The sequence below is a fragment of the Jatropha curcas genome, chromosome 4, assembly GCF_041381405.1.
Source record: "Jatropha curcas cultivar XTBG-Jc1 chromosome 4, XTBG_Jcur_1.0, whole genome shotgun sequence".
Lineage (NCBI taxonomy): Eukaryota > Viridiplantae > Streptophyta > Magnoliopsida > Malpighiales > Euphorbiaceae > Jatropha > Jatropha curcas.
Window position 1 is genome coordinate 2,852,551 of NC_143154.1, and position 22,152 is coordinate 2,874,702.

General features: G+C 29.6%; 2 protein-coding genes and 3 non-coding genes across 6 annotated transcripts; 1 reads left to right on the top strand and 4 right to left on the bottom strand.

Moving 5' to 3' along the window:
• Positions 1-2,370: 2,370 nt before the first annotated feature.
• Positions 2,371-7,879, bottom strand: LOC105628514 (DnaJ (DUF3353)). 2 transcript variants are annotated; one of them, XM_012209945.4, is made up of 5 exons: positions 7,708-7,879; positions 7,300-7,455; positions 7,069-7,175; positions 5,538-5,982; positions 2,371-2,845 (listed from the first exon to the last, which is right to left on the bottom strand). In XM_012209945.4, the coding sequence occupies exons 2-5, from the start codon at positions 7,443-7,445 to the stop codon at positions 2,770-2,772; spliced, it is 774 nt and encodes a 257-aa protein (XP_012065335.1). In that variant the 5' UTR covers positions 7,446-7,455; positions 7,708-7,879; the 3' UTR covers positions 2,371-2,769. The 2 variants fall into 2 exon arrangements, with proteins under 2 accessions (XP_012065335.1, XP_012065327.1); XM_012209937.4 differs by lacking the exon at positions 2,371-2,845 and adding an exon at positions 3,036-3,462 and having other exon boundaries at positions 7,708-7,877.
• A 135-nt stretch (positions 7,880-8,014) lies between these two features.
• On the bottom strand, positions 8,015-8,088 carry TRNAD-GUC (transfer RNA aspartic acid (anticodon GUC)). The gene has a single exon. It is a non-coding gene; the product is annotated as a tRNA-Asp (tRNA).
• An 80-nt stretch (positions 8,089-8,168) lies between these two features.
• On the bottom strand, positions 8,169-8,241 carry TRNAE-CUC (transfer RNA glutamic acid (anticodon CUC)). The gene has a single exon. It is a non-coding gene; the product is annotated as a tRNA-Glu (tRNA).
• An 80-nt stretch (positions 8,242-8,321) lies between these two features.
• On the bottom strand, positions 8,322-8,394 carry TRNAE-CUC (transfer RNA glutamic acid (anticodon CUC)). Its single transcript has one exon. It is a non-coding gene; the product is annotated as a tRNA-Glu (tRNA).
• Positions 8,395-19,054: 10,660 nt separating this feature from the next.
• Positions 19,055-22,133, top strand: LOC105628491 (putative pectinesterase 53). Its single transcript, XM_012209909.4, has 4 exons — positions 19,055-19,554; positions 19,635-19,824; positions 21,337-21,779; positions 21,862-22,133. The coding sequence occupies exons 1-4, from the start codon at positions 19,211-19,213 to the stop codon at positions 22,007-22,009; spliced, it is 1,125 nt and encodes a 374-aa protein (XP_012065299.1). The 5' UTR covers positions 19,055-19,210; the 3' UTR covers positions 22,010-22,133.
• Positions 22,134-22,152: the final 19 nt, after the last annotated feature.

Genomic DNA, 22,152 nt, shown 5'->3' on the forward strand with positions numbered 1-22,152 from the left:
CGTTCAGTTGGATCAAAACGCAAGGCTGGTCAAATGTTATACTTGAATCAGATGCTCAGTCGGTGGTTAATGCTATTCGCAATGTCAGTATAACACATTCTTTTAATTTGGGTTTGGTGATTGATGACTGTAGATCTCTGTTACATGAGATTGGAAATGTTGAATGTAACTTTGTTTTCGGTCTGCGAATCTTGTTGCCCATGTGCTTGCTACGGGTGCACATTCCATGTCAGGCCTGGGGGTTTGGCTTAATCAGCCTCCTTCTTATGTTATGGATGTTCTTCAAAATTAATAATACACTCCACTTTATTGTCAAAAAACAAAAATATTACCTTTAAAAAGATATTATTAAAATAATATAATAATATACTTTTTTAATCAATTAATAAAAAAATATTAAAAAATTATAAGTTATCAATTATTAAAAATTTAAGTTATTTAATAAACTTAAACTATTATCAATTACCCAAAGACCATGGATATTTTAGAATTTTTAAACTTTCATTAAAATTATTACATATAATCTCATTATTCCTTTTTATTTCCATTTTATATATAATATAGATATATATAATATTAAATTATATTATAATTAAGGGCGGAGCTTCAAGGGGCTGTAGCACCCCAACAAATTGTTTTAAAAAAAATTCTTATGAAAAATACATTTTAATCCTTCAAAATCTAGAAAAAAATTACATTTAGCCTTAAAATTTTATAAAAATTTCATTTGAATCCTCCAAAATAAATGTTCTAGCTCCACTTCTAATTGTACTAATTATTACATGTAATATCCATATATTCAATAAAGAAATCTATCTTTATCAGTGGACTAATGAGTTCATATATGCTAAGATTTAATTGTGTCTAAAATTTATTTAACGTCCATATTAAATTATGTTTCAACAATTTAAATATTAAATCCCAAGATTAATAATAATAATCAACTCCCTTTAATTAAAAAATATGTAAGTTTTTTTAAAGAAAATTAAGTATAATATATAATATGTAAGTTAGTCCAAATCAAAACAGATTATGTTTCATAGATAATTGCAAATTTGAAATGTTAAGGGCAAAATAATAATAACCGAGTTCGTTCTTCTATCATATTTTCAAATTCCGATTTATACCACAGGTGGGTTAAGACTAGTTATGCTTCCATTTGCGTCATATCTATAAAAGAGAAGTGCTCTCAGTAAAAAATTTATTCATTCACAAGAATCAAACACTGGATCACTTATTTGAGAGATTCGAGTCATTTCCATTCAGATAATATCGTTAATGAAACATATAAGAATTTTATAACAAATTTATAACAAATTGTTGTCTAGAAATTTAAATTAAAAAAAAAAAAGATTCTGGCAAAATAAAAGAAGAAAAAAAAAAGATGTCTTGCATGAAGAAAAGAAATTGTTTATTAATGAAACATGAATTATGAACATACCATTTTTGAAATAATAAATGTGAAATTATTTACGATTAAGGTGTCCCTTAATCAATTGCCATATAAAATGCTACTATATGATTTCTATGTGATTTTTGGAGCATGATTTTCCTATTCAATTTTTATCTCAATATATAATTTTTGATTTATTTTTTTGTTATAATAATATTGTGAACAATATATATTACGTAGATATAGGAATATTCACAAAATAGAAAAAAGTACATTTTTTGAAATAATAAAATAAAAAATTCAATAATTAAATAACTTGTTAAGAAAATAACATATTTATAATTATAAAACATCGACAACCAAATTTTTATAGAAAAAAAAAATTACTTATCAATTAATTTAAACAATATCGTAAACATAATTTTTTGTATATAATATAATATCGTAAACTGTCTATATTACTAAAATATGAGAAACCAATATTGCCTATTATAATTATTCATATACTAATCATTATTTTAGAGCATCATTTCATATAGTTAATTTTATAATTGCTTTTTTCTTTAGAAAAAAATTTCTTCTAATATATTATATGGTTTGCAAATATAACGTGTTATATTACAATTTTATATTCTATATATATTTCTAGTGATTTTTTTTATTTTAAACAATAAATCTATAATATACTTTTTAATAAATAATAATACACTACATTTATCTTTTGTAGAATAACCTACTTGTAGGAAATAATTTAAACCAATTAAATTAAAGATTTATTAAAAATAATAATTAAATATATTATATTCTTACCATATTTAATATGTATCTATTTACACTTAAAGTGGTGATTAAAACACATTTATGTAAACTTAGACCTTTTCAGTGATCTGGCAATTTATAAGTCTCAGCTCCTATATTATTCACACGTTAAAAATCAGCATTTATTTTTGCAATTCTACTAAATAAAACATCATCACTTTAGAAGCTCAAAAAGGGCTTTTCCTTTTTCTTTATTATGAACTATTCAATTAAAATTGGAAACAAAATTCTAAATTCATGTTTTCCCATATTACAGCAATAAGCAAATTACACTTACACAGATGGAAACGAAAAAACTTTCATCAGTAAATAAAGCAATTGGTGGTCAGGAAGTGCACAAATGGCTTTGCATTGACAAATCACAGGCTGAAGATCTCAAATTCTGTGCATGAAAACTAATAATAAATTGTGGTTGAAGTAAATAATTAAGAGCAAATCACCAAATAAGACATATAAGGATGCCTTTATGAATGGTTCCATCACAGGTACGTCAAGAGATCTTCAGGGAGTTAAAGGACTAGAATAGCTAAATCAAAACCATCTTGAACCACCAATTGCTAGGACATCCTGCAGCTCAACTGAACCAGAAAGGAGAGAAGCTTTTTCGTAGTAAATCGAGCCCCACATGCGTAACTGTTCGTAGAACATCAAGACAATGATTCCGACAATTCAGCAAGTGATTCCCAAACAAGCAAAGAGCCAAAGATTCTTACTTGATCAAATCTTATAAGCGATTAAAGATGACGGCAGGATGAACATGTTTCAAATTTAAACTATAATCAAAGAAACAAAAGGAAAAAGAAAAAGAAAAAAAACAGGAATGTTACCAAAAAATGAAATAAATGTGAGATGATCCTTTTAATTTTCATCTAGTTTTACATCCTTTCTCTCCAAACAACAGAACAGTCATTTCCACAAACCTTTTTCCCAAATGGGAGGCTAATGAGCAAGAATATTAACACGCTGTAGGTGCCGACGCTACAGTTAGAAAAGGACATGGTCTAAAATGAAAAAGGTGAGATTTATGAACCATGACCACCCGCTTCAAAATTGAGGTCTTGCAATAGAATCTTGCAGTAAGAGAAAACTGGCACTACTTCAAATAAGCAGATGAAACCCAGAGTAGGATATAAGTTATCAATGAAGTAGTAACTTCAAAACTCCTCAGTCCTTTTATAAATGGCAATGGTGGAATCACAGATACCATCAAGAAAGTTCCGAACAGCCATGAAAAAATAAAAGCTCCAGCACTGCACCATGATAACAAACTTGTTATTGCAGAGCATTTTACTCTTCTCTGATAAAGTTGAGCAGCAAAGATTCCAGAATGCGATTAATATGAGAGGCTATTTTCTGAAGCATTGACACAAGACAGCTTGCACTTTGTCTTCTATGTCTGGTTTGACTCAATATAAAAGCTAGGATGGAGTTAGATATATTGAATAGTAAGTTTGGGTGACGAAATCTGCTCTCAAATATAAAAGATTTCTAAGCATTACAGTTGGATATCCTTAGGCATCAGGTTCTCTTTAAATTTCCACTAAGGATTGAATTGCATCACAAATTCCAAAGAAACAAAACTATTTGGTTTTATTAACAGAAAAACTGAATAATATTTATGCATGAAGTTTATTTAAATTCAAAGTAACTGTAAACCTTTGAACCACTTTGAAACACAGGACCTCCAAAACTACTCCTGGTCCTTCAAGGATTCAGAGTTTCCAAAAAAAACTATGATCTTGTTCACTTCTGAAAATTGGAGCTTCTCAGAAAAATTTTCTACAAAACGGAAAATTGAAGTTTTCTGTTCAAAAAGTTTTCTGGAAAACAAATTCTCTTATTTCCAAATCTAATTAATGTTGAAAAACAATTGTACACCACCATCATTAATGATCGCATAACCATTATATTTTAAATAAAAACACCACGACCACATCATCATCATTGGCTCAACCATAGGCACTATGACTAGCAATTGCCACTGGTGTCACCACCATCATTAACACTGCACCGCCACTTCAAAAGTTACAACTGACCACAAAGACTAATACCAATCCTGTGCAATCATTCTTAGCAAACATCAATACCGTCATCATTATGATCTCATTATCACCTTAAACTTTGTTCAGATGAGGTGAGGGAAGGGTAATATTGAGGGTAAGGTTAAAATAAAAAAAATTGCATGTTGGGAGTGAATTAATGGAAAGGTAAAGAGAGCTAATGTATAATCATTATGATCAGGAAGAGGTAAAAAAAGAAGGTAAGGCTTACTCTTAAATATAAATTAATTTACATCTCTCACCACCTCCTCACTCTCCAAATTAGGGTGTAAGAAAAATTGATATGCGGGATTGAGATTTGATGGGTAAAGGAGGGTAAGAGTGTAAGACTTGTTTATTTAACTTTACTCTTCATTGACTTGTCTCTTTTCAAACAAGGGTACATAAGTTACTTACAGCTCCTTACCTTTCTTTATCCCTCCTTCACCTCCATCCAAACAGACTCTTAATATCACTAATATCACTAAGCATCCCCCTTACTAGCGTAATTCACCACTTCAAAATCCATTGCCACTACTTGCCTTCGCCAACCTAACACTGCCATCCACAACCATCACCTCACTATGACCATTGTTTTTACATCAAGACAACCCAACTAGCCTAAGAAACTCAGAAATGTAGCCAGTAAATAATGACGTGGTCTATCTATAAAACCCTCATATTAACAAATAAGAGTTTGCCAGCCTGCATTGGCTAGGTATCTACTAACCAGCAAGTAGGTCGACATAAAATTAGTTCAAGCATGTAGATAATTGGCTTGAAGGTAATGCGGTGGCTCTAGAAACCGCCACATCAGCCTCATTCCAAAAATATTAAATACTGCAACCTATTAGTCTTGAACCCACATGGTGTAGGTAGTCATCAGCACCATCTCTACCACTTTAATTGTAGTTAATCTTAACAATCTAATTTAAACAAAAAAAAAATAATAATCAATTCATATATCTAAATAAAACTTAGTAAGTCACTGGTATTTTTAACAAAAGATTATTAATTTCTGTTTAATTCAATTCTGATTCAACCTGGTTAAACTCTTAATCATCCCTCTAGTTTAATAGTTTGAAATTGAGCCATATCTGAAAACCTTGAGTAACCTATTATTACCCTCACTATGACTATTTGCTGCTGCATTAGATGAAATAATTGACTTGGTAGTTGAATACAGTTTCTGGTACAAATATAATTTAACTAAAGAGTACTAGAAAACGAATGCAAAGTTGAAGGTTGGAAAAAAAAAAGCAATGAAAAAGATATCATAAACATACCCATAAAGGAAAGCTCGAAGTTTACTCTTCAGCCGGTCGTATATAAAATATATTGTAGCCATTAAGGAAATGGCTACCTGTAGGGTTGGACCTTCTTCAGTTGGAAAGAGAACAGTGAGAACTCCAAGTACTAGAAATGCAATTGATGTTTTAGCGATGACTAGTGTAGATGGAGTTTGAAACCTGCTTGTGACAGCCTGCACAACACGGGACTGCTTTACTTCCCTAACCTTTTTCCCAATGTCAATTTTTGGGTTCTTCCTTTCATAAAACTTCTGCATGATTATTTTGTCGTGTGCAGATTCAATTGCATCCACACTGGGTTTGTGCCCAGCATATTTTTTTATAAGAAAGTTCCTTGCACCTTGAATTTCATCTTCATTGGCATCCCTGCTGATCCCAAGCCGTTTGTATGGGTCCCTTACATGAATTCTAGGAAAAATAACTGAAGTGACAAAGAAAATTATGAGAGATTTAGAGGACGGATGATGCAACCTTTTAACAGGATTTATGAAACACATCAATAAATTGATACATCATAATTTCCATCCAAAAGTCATTAGCTTCCTGGATACAGGAGTAACAAAAATATTTCGTCAACACCTTATATGGCTGGCCATAGGAAAGGTTGACTAAGAACAAGTACTGTTAACATGAGAAGACCACTGGCCCAAAGTAGCCATGCAATGTCTTCTCAATAAAAACTCGTGATAATCACAGGCGAAGCTAACAATTTCTTCTACCACATTTCACAAATGGAGTCTAGGCCAGGCCACCTATCATATGTACCCTAGTGTGAAGGAATCAGGATCACATTTGCAGGAGAAAAATAATATTACATCATACTCATTATCACATCATGATATACTAGTCAATTATGATAATCAAGAAAGAATTGCACTCGGGTAACTTAATATTTCCATCCCTTAGATTTACCTAGAACTACAATGGAGGCAAATACTTTTAAAATTATACTCCCAACTAGAGATTGTCACAGGATATTTAGGACTACCTTCTCAGTTGATGATACATGCTTCATGAGAATTTCATTTAGTGGAGTATATAATCAATAATTGTGAATTTTTTCAGAACAGTAACTCATTATGCCTTATGGAATTAACTTTCTAGTTATGCAGTAATATTTTTAGTCTGCATTTCAAATTTCTTACTGATTACCTGGTCTATATATACATATATATTAGCATAGTAGTTGACTATATTAGAAATGAAAAAGAAATTTAGTCCTTGGTTACACATTTGGAGCCACTCAAACATAGGAGTTCTTTTCTAATGTTTGTTATATGTGCATTTCGGGCATTACTGATTATCAACATAGAAAAAAAGTGTAGAATAAATGAACTATTCAAAAACATTGTACAGCCTACAATTATTGGCAAACTTTAAGAATGGAAATGTAATCTGTCCAAATTACTTCCAAGTCAAATGTATCTTCGATCTACAAAAACAGCCATTACATTCTCCACATGATAGAGTAACATAATCTTCAACTAATCAAGAAACTAAATATTACCAGGTTGATCATTTGTCATTTCACCACCATAAGAAGCATCCATTGCACACTTAACTAAGTGAGTTTGCTTTCCAATGTATCCTTTTGCAGAACCAACCCAAGAACATCTGAATAATTCCAACAACATCAAAACCCAAAAATAAAATAACACAACTCATTAAATACATCTATATCCTAGATGAAGGTTTAATAGAAAAAAACATATATAAACATAACTGAAGAATTCAATACCTGTCTAAACATGGAAAGTTTATCTTAACTTTAGATTCTCTAGCAAAGGAAAAACCCGAAACTCGCCTGCAAGATGACCCAGGCCCATTAAGAGGAACCCGGAAACTGCACCTTGAGGGACTACCAGTTAGTCCAGACACAGTCATCCTCACAACACTACAATAAAGCGAACATAAAATCCAATAAAATATATATAAATCAGTAATTTGCTACATAACAAAATCAAAACTATAACAAAATAAATTACTAAAACACTAAACGATTATCTTCTCCTACAAATAAATGGGTAAAGTATATATAAGCAGAACAAAATTGGCAACTTCAAGAGCAGAATTTAGGGAAAAGAACTAAGATATTTTCAATGTTAAGCTTTGAAATTTAGAAATTAATTGAAGATGTTGAAGCTACCTGGTAATCTAGTGGATATACTACAGATTCTATTAAGCTTGTGAGTGACTGGAAAAGGATACAAGGAGAGGAAGATAGAGAGGAAAAGAGAGAGAGGAGTTGGAGAAGAGAAGCACTAAACCCTGTTTTTGATTAGAGAGAGAATCAAAGAAATGGTCCGACTTGGGCTGTTTTGGTCAATCGGGTTTTATTATTATTAATCTATTGGGCGTTAGATCAACGGCTCGCATGCGATCGGGATCCTACAATACAAATAAAAAGCAATAGATAACGGCGTCTTAGTAATTGATAAAAATTAGAACGATTATTCCCGTTGCCGGGACTTGAACCCGGGTCTTTCGGGTGACCGTCGAACATCCTGACCAACTAGACTACAACGGATTCATTGTTTGCTAATGATATTTTTTATTTATTCAAATAATGTTTTACGGCATCTTACAATCGATAAAATTAAAAGGACTTTCCGTTGCCGGAACTCGAACCCGGGTCTTTCGGGTGAGAGCCGAATATCCTGACCAACTAGACTACAACGGATTTATTGTTTACAATTGATATTTTCTATCTATAACAATAATTTTTACGGCATCTTAGGAATTCGTAAAATTAAAAAGACTTTCCGTTGCCGGGACTTGAACCCGGGTCTTTCGGGTGAGAGCCGAATATCCTGACCAACTAGACTACAACGGATTTGATGTTCATGAAGGCATAAACAAAAACCAATTCTAGCCCAATTGAAGGAATCTTCTGATAAATCCAAAGATCATTTCGATTCCATTATTAATGAGAATTCAGAATATCACACATTGATCAATCAAAGCAACAACTAAAAGAAAGATCAATTCTTTGGGAACCTTTTTTTCTTCAAACAGAATATTCTAGATAAGCTTAATTGTTTTTAGTTATTCAAAACTTAATTAGATAAAGTTTTGCTTATGGCAATAGCTATAAATAAAGTTCAAGCTTATGCAGCAAATGTGCTAAAGCAATAGAATTGAAGCTAAGAGTGTTAATTTTGATTTAATAATTTTAAATTTGGAATTAATTGTTTCGATTATAGTTTGTTACAAAAATTTGGTCAAATCTAATCATATATTTAAATATAAATGAGTTGAATTAAAATTTGAAGCACTTCAATTATTTTTATTCACCGTATACTTAACCAATTCAAATTTCATTTAGTCCTTTTCGGTTAAATTTGTAAGATTTTCTTTTAGGTAACATCTAGAGAATTTTAATATTCCCTCATATGGCAATAGATACTTTTGTTTTTTCATTCAATGGGCAATTATTTAAAATAAGCACAATCTCATTACATGAGAGATCAAATCATCTATCACCATGTTAATACAAGTGTTGAAACTAGGATCGAAGTAGGATAGATTTTCCTAATTATTCGATCTATAAAAACCTATTTAAAGTAAGTTCATGTATTAATCAATTGAGTTCGAGACAAATATGACTATCTATAGCCGATTTGAGAATTATATCCATGCCAAAACTGCACCCTGATATCATCAAATGTTAACAAACTAGTTACTAAAAGAATTTTAAAAAAGGATTTTGGAATTGTCTTTCATTCATATTTCTCCTTCATAGTTGTGACATACCAGGGATGGAAAGATATTGTCTGCTTTGGACCAAACCTACTAAGGCCCGCAATATTTTGTTCTTGGGCTAGAACCACCTCATAAGCCAAAAAGCCTCTTGCTAGTTTAAGATTTGCTCATTCTTATATAAATCACTTTCACCTTATGCTTAGCAGATGTGGGATTCCCCTAAGGTAAGCTAACATCTCAAACTAACAACCCATCTGGTGCGTATGTTACACTTCACCCCCCCCCCTTTAGGGAGTCAGTGTCCTTGTTGAGGTTTGCTGCACCATCAGCCAGAGGGACAAGGCTTGTTCTGATACCAAGTTTGTGGCATCTCAGGCCTAGCAAGATATTGTCCGCTTTGAACCGAACCCACTCAGACCCGCACGATTTTGTTTTATAGCCCAAAAGGCCCTTCACTAGTCTAAAGTTTGTCCATTCTTATATACATCACTTTCACCTTGTGTTTTGCCGATGTAGGATTCGGTTAAGATAAGCTAACATCTCAAGCTAGCACCTCATCTGGTCTAGATGTTACAATAGTTCTCAGTGATAGAATTTTTACTATTAACCATGCATATTGTATGTATTGAACGTGGACCAAGTGTAGAATAATTGTTTCTATACTGACTAAATAAAACAAATTATCTAGCTCATTAATTAATAGATATATGTACTTACTCTTAATGTTGATTTAATTGTTATAAGCATTATATGTTGTCTATTGTTTTGATTCATTAAAATGGTGAATTTCATTATGGAACAATAAACTCAGTGAATTGGACAATGACGATGTGTATTTGTGAAATATCAATTTATTGATAGAGTCTGTGTCTTGGTATAGGGATTGATGGTACCCCTTGAAAATCTTATAAGTTTTCATTATATAAAACCCTGCAAATGGATTTTGTATCTGACACATGAAATAAGTTTAAGTGGAATTCTTGAGGAATTTAAATTGTTAATTAGATAAAATAGTCGATAATTTAATTTAATTGACAAGTATCTGTAATCTTAACACAGAGAGTTTGTATATTTTAATGCTAGGAAATTCGAAATTAATAACGAGTTGAATTATGAAATTTTAGTAGAATAATTCATTATAATAATATTTTACAGGTTGTATAGATACATTATTATTATCAGTAACCTTATTAATTTTATTCTTGTAGGTCTCTGTTGTACCTATGCTATTTAGAGCTAATTAAGAGGTTAATTAAATATAATGTTAATATTGCAAAATGTGAATATATATATATTTATACATAAAACATTTTCATTAATGTTATTTTTAATTGAAATATATAAGAGACACTTAGACTAAACCTAGACGTCAATCTTTCATATTTCGTTTTCCCCCTCTCAATAATCATCTGCCCATACAGATAGTTCTAAGAAAATAAATTAGATCACATAACAAAAGAGTGCAGAGAAAATCAGTATGGTTCCGGTAGAGCAGAAGTTGTTGGCACAGGAGCTATTGTGTGAAAGTAAAATCGAAATCTGTGTTGATTTTGTTTCTCTTAAGAGGTACTTATGATTCCATAACTTCGATTTTTATATTTTCTATACCTCTGTTGGTTTACCTGTATATTATGCACATGCGATCTTATGGTTTCCGTTATATGATTTTTTTCTATCACGTAGTTCAATCCATTTAAAATAAATTTGGGTATCAGTTAAACGGGTTTGAGAAGGAAAAGGGTATTGAAATTTTAAACCGCTTTTGGTATGGATATTTCAAAAGAAAATTTAAATGGATTTAAATACGGGTAATACAAATTTTGTGAATATTCAATAATCATCAAAGTTTATTATTCATCAAACAATAATCATCTTAAATTAAATCAAAATTAAAAATGATATAAAACCTAGATTTCGAGCATTTTTTTCATTATTATAATTATTTTGGTTATACTTATTCATTTATAATCTAAATTCTCATTAAATATAATTTTGATAATTTGAATACTAAAGTTAAAATTGGAATTCATTTTAAAGCATTTTGAGTATAAATTTGTCTTACAGTATTTAGTATTTTTTTTTTAATAAATGTTATGCTCATTGCATATTATTAATATCAAAAGACAATGAATCAAATAAGAAAGAAGGAAAACATACCCCATTCAAAACTAGACATAGAATTAGTGATAGGTGTTATTTTATAGTGTTTTTAATATAGTTTTTATTAGGATTTTTAGTATTTTTAATTACTTTAATTAGTTTTAATTAATTTTATTTATGTTTTTGTTCAAAGTTTCTTTGAATCGTATTTCACTTTATCTTGAGGAATTTTGTAGGATTTTTTATAGAAAACCAGCCAAAAATGCAAAAAAGACTATACCCAAGCCGTGCCAGGTAGCACGCCCGTGTTGAATACCAGATTTTGCATTGGGCCGAGAATGTCAGTTCCAGCCCATACAGCTTGTATAGACACACATGAAATGCTTTTCTGATGTGCCAATTAAGTATAAATCCTATTTAGATGTTGGAAGAGTCATAATTGGAAAGAAATACAAAGTCTAAACAGTTTTCTATCTCCAAAAGATTTCTTACTCAATAAAGATTCACTTTCCTAAACAAACACGAAGATATTCCAGAAAGTTTATATAAATAGAGAGACTAGACATAGTCAAGAGGAGCCATTCATTGTATATTCCATCTTTTTGTTGTATTGTTTTCTCTCTCTTTCTCTCCAAGACTTCAAGTGATCAAGATTTGTGTCAAGATTCAAGGAAGCCGTCCAGAATTATTTGTTGACTAGTTTTTATCTCTAAACTCTTAATCTTGTTTTTACTTTCATTATTCACATTATTTATGGAATTATTTTCAAGTTTAATTGAGTTTTATTTAATTACTATGTCGAAATCAATTCTCATACTAGGGATTTGATGTAGCTTAATTTCTCTTCCAATTTATAATATTAGATTTGCTTTTCTTTGTTCAAAGTATAATTTATTATTGAATTTAATGCTTCTAGGCAGAGTTTCTCCCCTGGATTAAATTATTTCATTAATCACTATCGGGAGAAGGGTTTTTTATATGAAAAATGTAATAAATTACATGAGAATAATAACTTGATGTGGAAGCTATATGATTTTACTCATGGGGGGTTTTAATAAGTTAATGACCTTAAGTTATGAATTCACAAAACAAACCATAAAACTTAATGATTTAATTCATGTTTGATTGCGCTATTGGAAGATAGGTAATTAGACGAGTTAAAATAGCTAACAATATATCGAGAGAGCTTGTTAGTGATTTTAAGGTTGTTTCCCCCACTTGAACAATTAAAATTGATTAACAAACTAATAGAATAAATTGGATAGAATTAAGTGAAGTCAAAATCCCTAGTAGATTTTAAATCCTTGATTTCTTTTCATCAAATATGCTTGCTTCATTTCTTTTTGTTCTCTTTTATTTGTTTAATTTAATTTCTTAAAATAAATCTTCTTATGTCGTTTAAATAATAATAGGTTAACATAATTTTGGTACTTGGTATACAATCTCTATGGATACGATACTCTTCTCATTCTATATTACTTGTTATGATTTCGTACACTTGCGAAAATCACTGTCAAGTTTTTGGCGCCATTGCCGGGGATTGGCGTTACTAATATCAATACCAATGAACCAATTATTAATTTAGACATTTTTTTCATTTTTTTATTTTAATTTTTTTTGTTCTTAATTGAAATATTTGTTTTTTGTAGTTTTTTTTCTTTGTTTTTATTGTTTTTTTACTTTCATTATTTTCTTGTGAAGTATTTTGAGATGTTTCATCAACAAGTAGTCGCAAGTTTTATTTAACAACATTCAGAGCCATTTTATGCCGTTTGAGCAAGATTTACTGAATTGTTAGAGAGATTTTCTTATCATAATTTTACAAATAAATATCTCACTTACATATTCTACTGTGGATTAGGTGAAGAAACTAGAAGTTAGGTAGATAATGGATTTCGGCAACCAATATTCACCTTCTGGAAAGCAGCTATGAAGATGTACTTTACATGTTAAATGATATGGCAGATTTTGACTACCGTTGGCATTGGGATCCTTCACTACAGGGTTGGAATCACCAATATCCTCCAAATTTTGAGTATGAAGAAGAGAAGCAGAAGAATTTAGAGGATTTGATTGTTGCCCTTACTAAATCTCACATGGAATTTATGAATGATACTCGTGAGAGTTTTAAGATCCAACAAACGACAATAAAGAATTTGGAGGTACAAGCAGTAGAATTGATAACCATGGCAACTAATGAATATCAAGATGATGAGTGCAAGGTAAATTATGAGGAAACTTCATGGAAATTACACCTTTAGAAAAAGTAAAGCCTACAGGTGAATAATGCAACTCCTTTGAAGATGGATTAAATCTCACTTTCTTGTTTCCAAACATGATTATTAATGACCATGAAAAAGGTGAGATACAGCTGGAAGGGGTATTGGATGAGATTTTAAATGAACACAAGCAGCAAGTAATAGTGGTTATGAAGGAATAATTGAGACTATTGATTTGAGCTCATCAATGGTTTTCATACATACACCACCGGAAGATCCTTTCTTTCCAATGATACCACCTTCAATAAATTGTATTCTCCATGATCTAGTACAGTTTTTGCCCCAAGTTCATCATTTAAAGCAAGATGTTGTTGATAAGAAGAGCATAAATTTTCTTAAATTAGCCAATCTTGAGGGCATTTTCAACCAAGACCCATGTGAATAATAACTTGATGCAGAAGCTATATGATTTGACTCATGGGGGGTATAAGTTAATGACCTTAGGTTATGAATTCACAAAACAAACCATAAAACTTAATGATTTAATTCATGTTTGATTGCGCTGTTGGAAGATGGGTAATTATACCGGATTAAAATAGCTAACAATATATCGGGAGAGTTTGTTAGTGATTTTAGGATTGTTTCTCCTACTTGAACAATTAAGATTGATTAACGAACTAATAGAATAAATTAGATAGAATTAAGTGAAGTCAAAATCCCTAGTAGATTTTAAATCCTTGATTTCTTTTCATCAAATATGCTTGCTTTATTTCTTTTTGTTCTCTTTTATTTGTTTAATTTAATTTCTTAAAATAAATCTTTTTATTGTCATTTAAATAATAATAAGTTAACATAATTTTGGTACTTGGTATACAATCCATGTGCATATAATACTCTTCTCATTCTATATTATATTGTTAGGATTTCGTACACTTGCAAAAATCACTGTCAATTAGAGTCCTTGCTATTGAATGAGTGACATGATTCACTGGTTTCCTAACAAAAGTGTATGAAACACTCTACAGCTCATTAAGAAGAGCCTTACAATCTCTTATAATTAAAGAAAAATAGGAAAAAAAATCATGTGCAAAATCTAAAGCTTGAAAAACAATTAAGCAATCGGTCTCCACAATAATAGTATTTAGTATTCAGTAATTTGATTTGTCTGCAAGTCATTAGAATGTGAATTTTAAGTTTCAAATATTGAACAACTACATGTTCAGTGAAATATTTGCCTCGACTAAATCCATGGCTCCACGCCTCTACCTATAAACCAAACTAATAAAAATAAATTTTTTAAAAAATTTATTCATATTTTATTTTTTTTCAAGTGTATGGTCGAAATACCATCTTTTCAACAAAAAAATTTATTTTTATTGTTTTGATTCATAAACGGGGCTATAAACCCGGTCCATAGATGGTTATTAAACAAGGTATGAGGCTTCGCACAAGTTATGAGAGCATAGCAGCTGGATTTCCAAGCCTGCTAGGCAAATAGGTATCTCCATTATTGAAGAGAAAATGGTGTCATCACTTTTCTGAACATAGACTTTATGTAGTATCACTAATTCTTCATCATGAACATTATTCATCAACGTTAGTTATTGTCATCTTCCACCACGCTTTTACCAAAATAAACCATTTCCTTTATTCTTCCTCTTAGCTCGTTAACAACCTACCTCACACAACAAATAGCAAATGAAATATTATAAAAGGACCACACTATGCTTATGCTTTTTGGTGCCTGCCTATACACTGTTCCCTACTCGATTAAGCTTTAGTCTTTATATAATACTATTTTGTACACGTGTCTTCATATCTGATCAAATCTCTCAATAGTAATAATTCTAAATTTTGAATTATTAATCTTACAGGTAAGTTTATTTGAAAATACAGTTTATTTCTACTGATCTAACCGCTTGCTAATGATACTTTATAAAATATACTAGTCGTTATTCCGCGCTTCACGTTTAAAGTTTTGATTAATAATAATATTTCATTTTTATTTATTTGAGTGTTCAAAAATCAAATTATTTGAGTTTTAAAAATTTCGAGTGTTTGAAGATCAAAATATGTTTTGTACACTCTTATCTCTCATTTATTCTATCTCGATAGATTTCAAATTTGAATTTGAAATATATTGTGAATTTGAATTTGAGTTTTAGATGTAAATATGTCAAATATTGAAATATAATAAACATATTACTTAATTATTTATTTTTTAAGCCAATTTGTTTCACAATACTGAAAAATTGATAACATTTTTTTTCAGTTTGTTAGACAACAAATACAAAACACAATGATAATTTGTATAATTAAATATAATTAAAAATAGAAAAAGAGAAATGGGCGTCAATTAAATTGATAATGTCATTTACTAATTATAATTATCTATAGATTTGCTGAATTTTCATCAATAAGTTGTTCCCTTCTTTTTTATTTATTTTCTTCTCTTTTCCTTTTGATATTATTTTTAAATTACAAGAAAATTATAGAGAGAAGAGATATAAGACAATAAAAAATTTAAAAAAATAAAAGAAAACAGATTAATTAAATGGATGTTTATGTTTGATATTATTTATTGAGTAAAGTGACCGATTTTAATTTTTTTGCAAATAATCAGGCAAAATGCACTTGATTGTAGTTCATCCAAAAGCCATATAATTCGACTTGATACTGTAGATGACTTTATCACCAAATGTATATATATATAGATTGAATAAAAAAAATAAAAGCATGTTAGATATTAAAAGTAGACAAAAAAAAATAATACGAGTTATTTTTTCCTGCTAGAACGATAGCTAAAAAAATGGAGAAAAAATAGTTTCAAACTCATGGGACTGCTTGCTCTAAGAGTTATCACGTGACTGCAAGCTAGTTATACAAAACAACTTATTTAATTGATATTATTTGTTGTACAACTCAACCTAAAAAAATAAAAAAATGTTTAGTTGCAAATATTAGCTCAGCTCTTTTTACAGAAAAAAATTCAAAAACTTTCAGTTGCAAATCCATATTTATCAATTATAAAATATATTTTTTGTGTAATTTAAAATATATAGATTAATAGATTAAATTGGATGAATCATTGTTATTATTAATTTTAATTAAATTTTAAATTAAAAAATTAAAAATCATAACATAAACATAAAAATGAACTAAAATTTTCTGAAAAAAAAAAAAAAAAAAAAGCCTTGTATTAATTTTCTGAAAAATAAATAAAAATAGGAAGCCTTATGTACATATCAATATGCTCGTGATACCAAATCATGAGAAAGTAGAGCCTTGTATTTACATTTGTAATGCAAGTCAAATACAGAGATAAATGAGTAGCATAATCAATACGATTAAGGTGTGTGGAATACTATTTCCGCGTTCCTAATATATATATATATATATATATATATATATATATATATATATATATATATATATATATATATATATATATATATATATACAGTATTGACAAAGAAAAAAATTATTTATTCTAATTAATTTTTTTATATAAATTGAGCTGAAGAAAAGTTTTCAAAAGAAAAAAACTATGGACAAACAAACTAAACTAAATAAAAAGTCTTAACTATTGCCTCTTTCTCCATGCTTGCTCAGTGTCTCTTTTTCTCAATATCCAAATAAAAAAATAGAGCTCGTAAGAAAGATGGAGAGAACTTGTGATAAAAATGGAGGCGTAGAAAGATTATTTATATAGAGTAGTATATAATTATGAATAAAAATTCAAAATTATAATAAAAAAACTTAAAATTTTAAATATCCATATTTATTAACTATAAAATATATATTTTTGGAAGATTTAAAATTTATAGATTAATAGATTAATTGGATGAATCATTATTATTAATAAATATTAATTATTTTTTAAATTAAAAAATTAAAAGCATCCAATCAGATATTAAAAATAAAAAATAAAAAATGAAAAGCTAAATAAAAGAAGCGTCAATTACTATGGATGGGATAACAAATCATTAGAAGTGTAGTGTTATATAAAAAGTATAATTTGTAATTTAATTTAAAATTCATTTTAGGTAGAGTATATAATTTAAATAACTCAAACCCTATTTTATGGTAGAGAATTAGATATAAATAAGTTTCAGTAGTTTAAATAATTTGATATACATGATTTATAACAAAATATTAATTAAAATACTTAAGTTGCCCAATTACAACACACAAAAATAAGAAAAATTTTAAAAATTTCTTAAAAAAGAACAATACAATGCTAAACAAATAATGAGGGTCGAATATTTTCTTTGTTTTAGCTTTTATATAGATATATAGACAATACTAACGGCAGAAGGAGGGGTCAGGTATGACCCCGCCTCCCTTACCAAAGTTTTTTTTTTTAAATTAACCATAAGAATTTAAAATTTTTCATTTTATCCTTTAAATAGTAAATATTTTCAATTTCGTCCTCTTAACTCTTGAAATTGTTTTAACCCATAACTGTAGTTCAACACAACCTGGTGACACAAATCAATTCATTTTATAAGAAAAATGTAGCGATATCCCAATTCCGTAACCTAATCTTTTTTTTTTTTTTCCTTTTTTTGAGGATGACCTAATTTTCTATTTCTGTTAGCTAACTAATTGTTCCATAATTATTGGATCTATTTAGGAACACAGTACTGGATTCAGTAGTTCTAATTACCTACTAAACAATAATTACCATTACTCTTAATCATCATTAAAATAATAGCATTGAAGGGGCAGACATCCATTTTTAAAAAATAGAGAAAACAAAACGCAAAATTGGAAAAAGTGAAGACCAAAAGGAAGCAATTGGGCCATATAGTATCTTCCAAAATTTTGTGTTTATCTATTAGGCAATGGATATTAACAATACAAGCTGGTACTACTGGCTATTAGCAGAGGCAATATGAAATAAGTACAAACCCTATAATGTCATCTGATAATCCAAAACTTGTGGAGCTGTGTTCTTCTTTTTTTGGTAATAAGATGTGTCACATGTGCTGTCTACTGTTAAATTCACTGTTCATATATAATTAAAGTAGATTATTTATACCATCAAGCCTTGGGATGATATTTAAGTGAGATTAGGCGTTCGATCTATTATAAATAGAACAAATACTCGATGAGAGCACTTTAGTGCGTAATAGACCGACCGGATATAAGCAGGATTTTTAGTTTAATTCAGTGAATGGGATTCGTGTGGTTAAAAAAAAAGATTATTTATGTTAAAATTAGAGAATTTTCAAGACAAAAGCACATTTTTTGTAAAGATTTGAAAAGAAAAAAGTTTTACGATAGTAAAATTCGGCCTCTAAAACTTAATCTTAAATCATCTTACACGTTTTCATGTTGATTATATGTTTTTTTTTTTCTTTTTTTTTTTTCGCATTTTTCAGTTTTTGACTTCCCTGACATACCAATAACAGACACCAAGAAAAGCCAAGACAAAATCACTGCTAAGTCTAATGGGTATGGTGAGAAGAGACAATGCACATAATAACAATTCCTCTGCCCTTCTCTCTCTCTCTCTCTCTCTCTCTCTCTCAGTCTTAAAACTTTCTCATTGTAAAAACCTTATCTTCCTATCTTCCTATAGTACCAAAAAAAAAAAAATCTCTGCCAGAACTAAAGAACCTGATGAAGCTGTTTTACTTCATACTGTTATTATTATTATTATTATTTGCAAATGCAAATTCTTTGTTAACTCTAAATGGGTCTAATTCTGATAGGTTTCTAGCAAGTGAAGAAGAAGAAGAAGCAGAAGAAGAAGCTTACCTTAAATGGCTAAAAGAAAAACAAGTAGGCTATTTCAAGAATTCTCTTTTCAAGAAAGCCAAGAACAGATTCAAGCCTTGTTTGACCATAAAAGTGAACAAAAAATCAAAGTCAGGTGGTTTTGTTACTGTGCAAAAGGCGATAGATTCTATACCCATTGTTAATAATTGCAGGGTAGTTATTTCCATTAGTGCAGGAACTTACAGGTAATTGAACTTCAACTTTTAATTAATGTTTTATTAATCTTCTAATTAAGTTAATTATAGTAGTTTGTTGGAAAATGCAGGGAGAAGGTGGAGATTCCTGCAAGTATGGCTTATATTACATTAGAAGGAGATGGCACAGGCAAGACCATAATTGAATGGGATGACACAGCAGATAAAATGGGACAAGGAGGACATCGTTTGGGTACTTATGGCTCTGCAACATTTGCTATTAATTCTCCTTATTTCATTGCCAAGAACATAACTTTTAAGGTCAGTTCTGTATATCTTATTAGGGTATTCTCTGAGAAATGGGGATTTATAATGTTAGTGCTAATAGATCATCTTCTGCTTATATATATGTCTAAATCATTTCAGTTTGTAGTGTCTTATACATAAATTGAAAAATAAATTTTATTTGGAATTTTTTTAATGTTTGTAGCATTATTGAAAAATATTAATATTTTATTTTATAAGATTGTAAAAATATTTGAATCTATAAAATTTCGCTTTTTCTGTTTTTATTAAATATATTTATAATGTCACCGTTGCCCATTTGCCAGTAACAATAAAGAGTGAAATATAAGAGTTAGTGAACCAAGGGATGTAAGTCTGAGCATTCATTTTTGCAAATTTGTCATAATATGGGAAAGAGCTTACTATTCACTTTTTTAAATAGAAATTTGTTTTATTATTAGTGATTTTTCTGAGCATTCCAAACACTTAAAAATACAAATAAAGACTTAGATATGAGATAGAAACTTAAATACAACATTAACCATATGGGATAGCTCAGTGACAGAAAACACTTGCAGGGTTAATCACTATAGCTTAGATCATAGATTTAATTCTCTGACACACAAACTCTTGCCGGCCAATTCTTTTGTCTCTAAAAGCGAGCAGAGCAGACATTGGTCTGAACACCTTGTGTAAGTATAAAAAAAAAAAAAAAAAAAAAAAGACTTAAACAAAATATTTCATTTACCCCTTGTTTAGAACAAATGAATTCACTAAAATTTTGTAGAATTCATTTACAAATTCATATTTTTGTGTTTGGAATGAAAAAAAAAATGTAGATATCAATTTTAGATATCAATTTTAGAAATTCAATTTTATAGAATTGAACATGACTATACTAAAATACACAATGATAGATGGAATTTTCAAATGAATTCCACATAACTAAATCATCCTAACTTTTAGGAAAAAAACATCCTTCTTCTTCAAAATCAAATTTCCAATTTTTTACTTATTTAAGTTATATATTTTGTCAAACTTGACCAAAACCATTTAAACATTTTATTTTTAGAAAAATATTTTCTTATTATTATGTTTTTTGTTTTAATATTTTTCATCTTTTATTTTTATCTTTTTTGTATTTTTTTTATTATCATGGGGAGAGATTCAAGTTAAATATGCATTTATCACTAAATTAAATGAATAATTTTATTAATATTATTTTTATTTTCTATATTTATTTTAATAAAAATATAAAAAATTATATATCATAACATGAATATAATTAGTATTTATTATTTATTTTTATAAAATTACTATTTTAAGAATATCTTAGGAAACAAAAGCAAACAAATCTTCAACTGTGAATTTATTTCATACAAGATTATCAAACGTGAAAATTTATTTATAAATAAATTCTACTAAAATTCATTCTATATTTTAAATTCATTTATACCAAATGGATCATTATTGTCTTAATAAGTTTTTGATTCAAGCTTTTATATAGTATGGCTACTTTTTGATACAATTTCAACTGCTTCGTGACAGAACAAAGCACCATCGCCGCCCTCAGGAGCTCTAGGAAAGCAGGCAGTGGCGCTCCGAATATCAGCAGACACCGCAGCATTCATAGGCTGCAACTTCATCGGAGCACAAGACACGCTTTATGACCACATAGGCAGACATTATTTCAAGGATTGCTACATCGAAGGTTCTGTCGACTTCATATTCGGGAACGGACTCTCCCTCTACGAGAACTGCCATTTGCACGCCATCACGAATAGCTTTGGAGCATTAACAGCACAGAAAAGGGATAGCATGCTTCAGGAAACAGGCTTCTCCTTTGTCAATTGCAAGGTCACAGGATCAGGTGCCCTTTATTTGGGTAGAGCATGGGGAAGTTTCTCTAGGGTTGTTTTCGCTTACACTTACATGGACAAGATTATCACTCCAAGAGGATGGTATAACTGGGGAGACAAAAACAGGGAAATGTATGTCTCTTATCTCTCTCTCTCTCTCTTTCAACAATAATCAGCTATTATTCATAACAGCTGAAGCTTAAAATGCTCGCAGGACCGTGTTTTATGGGCAGTACAAGTGTTCAGGACCGGGGGCTGATTTTGGAGGAAGAGTTTCCTGGTCTAGGGAGCTCACTGAAGAGGAAGCCAAGCCATTTATTTCAATTGGTTTCATTGATGGGCATCAATGGCTTCCAAAGTAATGATATTATGATAACTTCACATTGATTCAGACAGCATCAATTTTGAATAAGTTGTAAAAATAACAAACATGACCCATTTCTTACAACTTGAATTTGACAATAAAAAAGTGAAAAAGTTTCATCATTTTTGGCAATTGCACAAG

Bases quoted from the DNA above. Each gene is read 5' to 3' on its own strand.
- LOC105628514 (XM_012209937.4), bottom strand. From the start codon at position 7,445: ATGACTGTGTCTGGACTAACTGGTAGTCCCTCAAGGTGCAGTTTCCGG. The intron at 5,983-7,068 runs GTAATATTTAGT...TTGTCACTTCAG, and splicing joins AATGACAAATGATCAACCTG to TTATTTTTCCTAGAATTCAT. The intron at 3,463-5,537 runs GTATGTTTATGA...ATCATGGTGCAG, and splicing joins CTTCGAGCTTTCCTTTATGG to TGCTGGAGCTTTTATTTTTT.
- LOC105628491 (XM_012209909.4), top strand. From the start codon at position 19,211: ATGAAGCTGTTTTACTTCATACTGTTATTATTATTATTATTATTTGCA. The intron at 19,555-19,634 runs GTAATTGAACTT...TGGAAAATGCAG, and splicing joins ATTAGTGCAGGAACTTACAG to GGAGAAGGTGGAGATTCCTG. The intron at 19,825-21,336 runs GTCAGTTCTGTA...GCTTCGTGACAG, and splicing joins CCAAGAACATAACTTTTAAG to AACAAAGCACCATCGCCGCC.